Here is a 6,359-nt window from a genome sequence, read left to right as displayed (position 1 = left end):
CACACGCGGGTGAACAAACATGCACGAATGAATGTGTGTTTTAACCACTTAAACCCTATTTTTAATATACAGTATAGTTTCAAAAATGATGATTTTTTGCCTATAATGAATGACATGCCCAAAATAGCAAAGCCAGGTTGAAAGTGGTTAAATGAATGTGTGTGGTCGGTGTATGCTTGGTCGCACACACGTGTTCACACACACTCACACACGCACGCACGCACGCACGTGCGCGCACACACGCACGCACGTGCATACTGTAGTGATCCTGTGAATGCTGTGTGCGGGGGGGTCAAAGGTTGTCGGGCTCATTGTGGAGGGTTTTGTTTTGTTTTCACCTCCGGATGTCGGCTTCGGGGTCCTCCTGCTCGGCCACCACCCCGGCCTCAGGGCTCTGACGCCGCGGCCCGCCCTGACTGCGGTTGCGGTGATGGGCAGCGTTGAAACCGCCCTTGCCGGGCTTGTCTTTGTCGCCTTGCCGAGGGGGTCGAACATGCTCAGGCTCGTGGTGGGAAGGCGGTGGGGGTCCCGGGCGGCGAGGGTCAGAGGCGGGTCCCGCGGGAGACGGGGTGAGGGAGGAACACAGGCTCAGGCTGTCGCACAGGGCCCCCCAGTTCTGCTCGCATTGCAGCCGCACGCTCCGGATCAGCGCCTCCTTCACCTCCTCGCCGCAGCTCAGCAGGATGTTTACTAGCTCCACGTACGGACTGGACGGAGAGAGAGACGCAGGTCGCATTCAGTGACGGGTCAGTTCATCATGTTGATGACTGACTGTTGCGATTTAAACACTTTCCAGATGGCATTTTGGGCATGTCGGTGTAGGCAAAATATTTTTGTCAGGTGAAACCTGAAATGTAAGCGACCTAGTCATACTGACGTGATTGACAAATGCACAACGGACGGACAGCGCTCATTTATCATCCTATGCTTGTTCATATATAACGCCATTTAGGCCGACATCATGCTATAACTTCATGTTGTGACAATAATATAGCAGCAGCCTACTATTCTATGCCAGTCAACTGTCTTCCTTCGTGTGCATTTGCCGCAAATACAAAAGCAGCTGCATGGTGTACGTATTAATATGACTATGTCATCATTTCAGAAACATACACGTTACTAAAATAATAATAATAGTGCCTGTTTCACCTGACATGTATGACTATGTCATCATTTCTTGTTTTAAAAGACAATCTACAAAAGATTCAGATTGCAGACTATATATTTTTTTTAATAGCAGATCTACATGCTCATAACGCATCACATTATCGTGACAATAAAGTGCAAATAGATGGAAGAGTAGGACAAGCTAAAACACGGAACGACAATGCCAAAGACTGCATGGTCTGAGTTATATTGTGGTCAATTGGGTTTGGGTTGGTTGATATTTTATTACCTCGGTCCTGGGTCTGTTTATCATTATGTGTTATACCCGAGTAGATCCGAGAACATCACTGTAACATCTCGGAACTGATCGGATCTTGGAACAAATTTCACGGGTCCAAAAAAACTGGAAAGTATGCATGTCATTTCAGATTTTTGTATTGGCTATTCAATAGCAGATATATAAGCTCACACAAGCTTGCACATCTGCTACTTTTGAACATTTTTGTGAGAACTGCTGATTTAGAAGACATTTGTAGAATCGGCCTCAGGTCTTAATGGGTTACGGTTCGAGTCGATAATTTTGGACAAGTGAAGAGCTCTAGTTCAGGCAACATGAACACAGAGATGGTGCGAGAAGACTTGACTTGCAGGAGAACATTGAATGTGTGCAACAAAGATGCAAAGACACATTAGAGATGTAGATGGTGTAGACTGCGGACCTGGTGGTCACTTACCCTTTGGGAAAGAGGTCTTGGAAGTGGATCATCTCTACCATTACGGCAACATTCTCCTTAGCAGCGGAACAGAGGTTGTGCTTGATGTAACACTCCCGTTGTAGCTGAAACACCATTTCCTTGATGGACACGCACTTCCTACTTATACAGCTGAACTTGTGGCGAAGGCCGTGGGCCATGCACTTAAGGGCATCCTTGATGAAAGATTTCCCCTGTGTACGCACAAGCGCACGCACACGCACACACACACACACACACACACACACACACACACACACACACACACACACACACACACACACACACACACACACACACACACACACACACACACACACACACACACACACACACACACACACACACTGAATGCAAGTTGAACCTGACAAAGCATTGTATTGATGTTGTTTTTCCCGTAGTCGGGAAGTACAGTTTAAACTGTGGTGAGTTTTTGGAGTGATCCTCCCCTAGTTCAGGGAGGATTCTTCGGTGCACACCGCTCCAATGACTGGCTTTGTGTGTCCCTATGTGTCTATGTATGTCTGTTTGGGGTATGAACAGCTGCAATACCACTGGGTGACCTAAAGTGGCACTGTTGAGCAGCCTAAAGGGCCTTTCACATTGAGCACTATAACCATAAAAATGAAAGTATAACTAGCAACAAACTGTACTGTACCCTACCGTACAGAGTACAGTACAGTAACTATCACAATACAAGTATAGTTGCACCGCTCAGTTCATACGGGTGTGATTGTTTTTTCCCATGTCGGATTGCCTATTGGATTTCTATTGGGGGATAGCCGTAGTAGAGTAACCCTGTCTGAAGTAGGATAGCCGTAGTAGAGTAACCCTGTCTGAAGTAGGATGGCAGTAGTAGAGTAACCCTGTCTGAAGTAGGATGACAGTAGTAGAGTAACCCTGTCTGAAGTAGGATGGCAGTAGTAGAGTAACCCTGTCTGAAGTAGGATGACAGTAGTAGAGTAACCCTGTCTGAAGTAGGATGACAGTAGTAGAGTAACCCTGTCTGAAGCAGGATGGCAGTGGTAGAGTAACCCTGTCTGAAGTAGGATGACAGTAGTAGAGTAACCCTGTCTGAAGTAGCCTCATGGTCAGATGAGAGTCTGAATCACAAGTCAGCATGTCCGGTTTTTCACAGAGAAAACGTTCAGGACAGGAAACTCTCTGACTGGCAGGCTGATTTTTTTGTGATAGGGGCGGTCCTTAACCACTTTTAACCAACTTGTTACTTTTAGTGTTTTATTGCTTTTAATTCTTGTCTTTTATTCGTTATTTTTCCCTAATAAAGTTGTCGTTTTCTATGTTCTCTCCCCTGGCCCCCTCACATGTAAAGCATCTTTGGGTACTTACTGTATATATCCCATATATTATTATTATTATTATGTTTGATATCTAGTCTCGTGTTGCCAGATGATGGGAGATCTCTGACTATCAATACATTATCTAAATGCATTACGAGCACAGCGGCGATAACGGCTTTATTTCTCTGAATCTCCGATTGTTTCCACCCAGGGGGATTGCCCTTTCGTTGAGAAGTGGATGTTTGTTTTGCACCACGGGTTTGAATCCAGGTGATGACATATGGCTGAGAAAGTGCAGCTGTTGTAAGAGTGTACCGTGCATGTAACGCAAACGATATAGGGGTACTACTAAAGTATGTGTTTAATTACGTTGACAAATATTCTGTCACTCAATCAAATCAGATAAATTCAAGCCGTGGAGTATGTAGGCCTGACAAACATCTTGAGACTCAGTCAGGCCTGGCTCAGTGAGGCAGAACCACAGTCTCTTGCACCCGTATGAAAGAAGAGCTGCTTGGGCCCGTGGCCAGCTGGCTACGCGTGACCCTAGCTGCACACCTTCCAGGCCAACGAGACGGTTCTGACCTCCATGAGAGAGAAAAAGAGATTGTGAAGAGTATACAGTTTTGAGTGTGTACACTGTAGAATGTCTATTTACACTGTATCTTTATAGGTTCTGCAGGCGGCAAATGCCACAAATGTACAGTATATACGCTAAGACACATAGACCTTCGACTGCCGAAGAACATTTTCGGTAGATAAAATAGAGGATCTGTATAAGGCTGCGCCTGTGCTTACTCAGAATCATAGAGGACCCAGCCAAGGAGTTCTTGATCCCTCTGGCTGTATCAGTCCATTAAGTCCAGAACAAGCTGGCTCTGTGAAAGCTTCTATCCTAGCATTGTGTCCACCCTAAACACCTTTATGTGATGCCTTAGTGCCTAGACACCAGAATCATATACTTGATTTGTCACATCACTGGTTTGCAGGTGTAAAGAAGTGGGTGAATTTCATCTTATCGCTGTCTTTGTATAATGCTTTTTGCATTATGTTTGTTATATTATCTTAAATTCCTTCTTGTATTCCCTCCCACTAACATCTACACTGGTCCATTGTTCTATAGGTGTACGTGTCATGCAGTTATATGAATATGTGTTCTGCTCTGCCTCACACACACACAAAACATACAGACGTGTACACACGCATGCACACACACACACACACACACACACACACACACACACACACACACACACACACACACACACACACACACACACACACACACACACACACACACTGTACGTTACCTGGGAGTCAAACTTGCCAGCGTTGTGCAGGAAGGTCATGCAGATTTCCTGTAGCCCTCGTATCTCACAGGAGTTATTCTCAAAGCACTCAAACACACCGCAGCCAACATCCCCTGCACTCACCAGGCAATGTTGGATCTCAGCTGCAAAGAGAGAATGCATTGCAAAATTAATTTAACTTGGGAGTGTAACCCTTGACCCATAGGAATCAATTTGTCACATGGGAACGGCGCTCATCACCCTCAGTACACTCTGAAGACACATGGGTGTGTTGTCACCATGTTACAGCAGTGGGCTATCATTGAGAGGAGACAAAAACTATGCTACAGTAGCGCTGTGTTTGTTGCACCAATGACAAAGTTGACGCAGAGAGAGAGACAGATGTGTCTTGCCTGTCTTGGTGGTGAGCTGCCATCTGTCACAGATACACCTAGCAGGAGAGAGGGGGAGACATAACTCTGGCTTCCTGCGCCCAGGGGTTTCTGCAGAGGAACACTTGGTGATAGAGATACAGTATTACTGTGTCATTCTGCGCCAGAATCCATCTGCACCGCCTAACATTGAACAAGGAGGATGGTGCATTGCAGATACAGCCTAGACTAAACTGTGGAGGAAAATACAAATGCTGGAATTCCTGTCAATTCTTTATGAAATGCGCATCAACAAGTCTCTCATTACAGCAGTGGAACAGTGCTAGATGTTACAGTGAAGATCTTTGTCGACAGCAGGCACTTCGAAGCGGGAAATATGCATAATACTTCAGTGTGTGAGAACCTATTTATTTTAGGACTGTGTGAAACAGTAGGGAGGACTCTCAGTTGCAATAACAGAACAGAGAAGATGTTGATATGTAGCAATGTGACAATGTAACTAACATATGATGCTGCCCGAGTGTATGGCACAGTGCCGTCTAGCTTTCTGCTGTAGCCATGGAATACAGGAATAAAACAAATGATAGAGGACCAAAATGAATAACAGAGAGAGACTCCTTTTCAACCCCAAATTGTAGTTTGACAGTATGCATTAGGAAACGTGTCATCCAAGGATGTTATGTCCCCTGACAAAGCCTTTTTAAGTTAATACATGAGATTTTGCACTGTTGGCCTATATAGGCTACAAGTCAGACTGTCTTGTGAAATCGGCTGCTTGTGAAAAATATGAATGTTTTAATTGAATGCTGATGCTGACTCAAGTCTGACATAATGCCATGACTGATATTACTGAGAAATTGAGAGTGCTGAGAAAAAATATAGAACAGGGTAGTGTATTTCTGTAATAAATCGACCCCCACGCGCAACAGCCATGGGTGAGAACAAGTTATTGGTTTGACTTGGTCAAAGAAAATATAGGGATTGTCTGTGATTTAGTTGAGATATTACGGTTGTCAACAAAGGGCCTCTGTTGGGGGCAGTAGTGAAAGGAGGGAGGGAGGGATGAGGGGCTTAGACACCGAGTAGAACTCAGTGGTGGAAAGTAGTAAGTACATTTACTCAAGTACTGTACTCAAGTACAATTTTGACATATTTTTTACTTTACTGAAGTATTTCCAATTTTCAGTAGCCTATATGCTTCTATTCCACGATATCTCAGAGGCAAATATTATACTTTTACTCCACTGAAGTTATTTGGCAACTTACTTTGTAGATTTTGATTAGTATAAAACATACATTAACCACTCAGCCTATATTTAAACGTTGGCTGTTTGAAAATAGCTGATCTACAAGTTCTGAAGTTCTTTTACTTTTTTAACACTGGGACTGGGTATTTTACTTGTAACTGAGTATTTCTACATTGTGTGGTATTGCTACTTTTACTTGAGTAAAAATGGCTGAGTAGTACCTTCTTCTTCCATCACTGTATAGGCACTGAGTTGAACTTTAGTAAGCAGG

At 44.3% G+C, this 6,359-nt stretch overlaps 1 protein-coding gene across 1 annotated transcript in view; it reads right to left on the bottom strand.

The window, feature by feature from the left end:
• Positions 1 to 272: 272 nt before the first annotated feature.
• Positions 273 to 6,359, bottom strand: part of stc2a (stanniocalcin 2a) — a 7,538-nt gene continuing 1,451 nt past the window's right edge. Inside the window, exons 2-4 of the mRNA XM_079502363.1 lie at positions 4,471 to 4,613; positions 1,842 to 2,053; positions 273 to 707 (exon numbers count right to left, since the gene is read on the bottom strand). Coding sequence (XP_079358489.1) covers positions 335 to 707; positions 1,842 to 2,053; positions 4,471 to 4,613 — 728 coding nt within the window. The 3' untranslated portion in view covers positions 273 to 334. The remainder of the gene's footprint in view (positions 708 to 1,841; positions 2,054 to 4,470; positions 4,614 to 6,359) is intronic.

The sequence above is a fragment of the Electrona antarctica genome, assembly GCF_951216825.1.
Source record: "Electrona antarctica genome assembly, chromosome: 1".
NCBI classification, from domain to species: domain Eukaryota; kingdom Metazoa; phylum Chordata; class Actinopteri; order Myctophiformes; family Myctophidae; genus Electrona; species Electrona antarctica.
The sequence above is the reverse complement of the archived record's forward strand: the minus strand, read 5'-3'. Positions and strand labels throughout refer to the sequence as shown.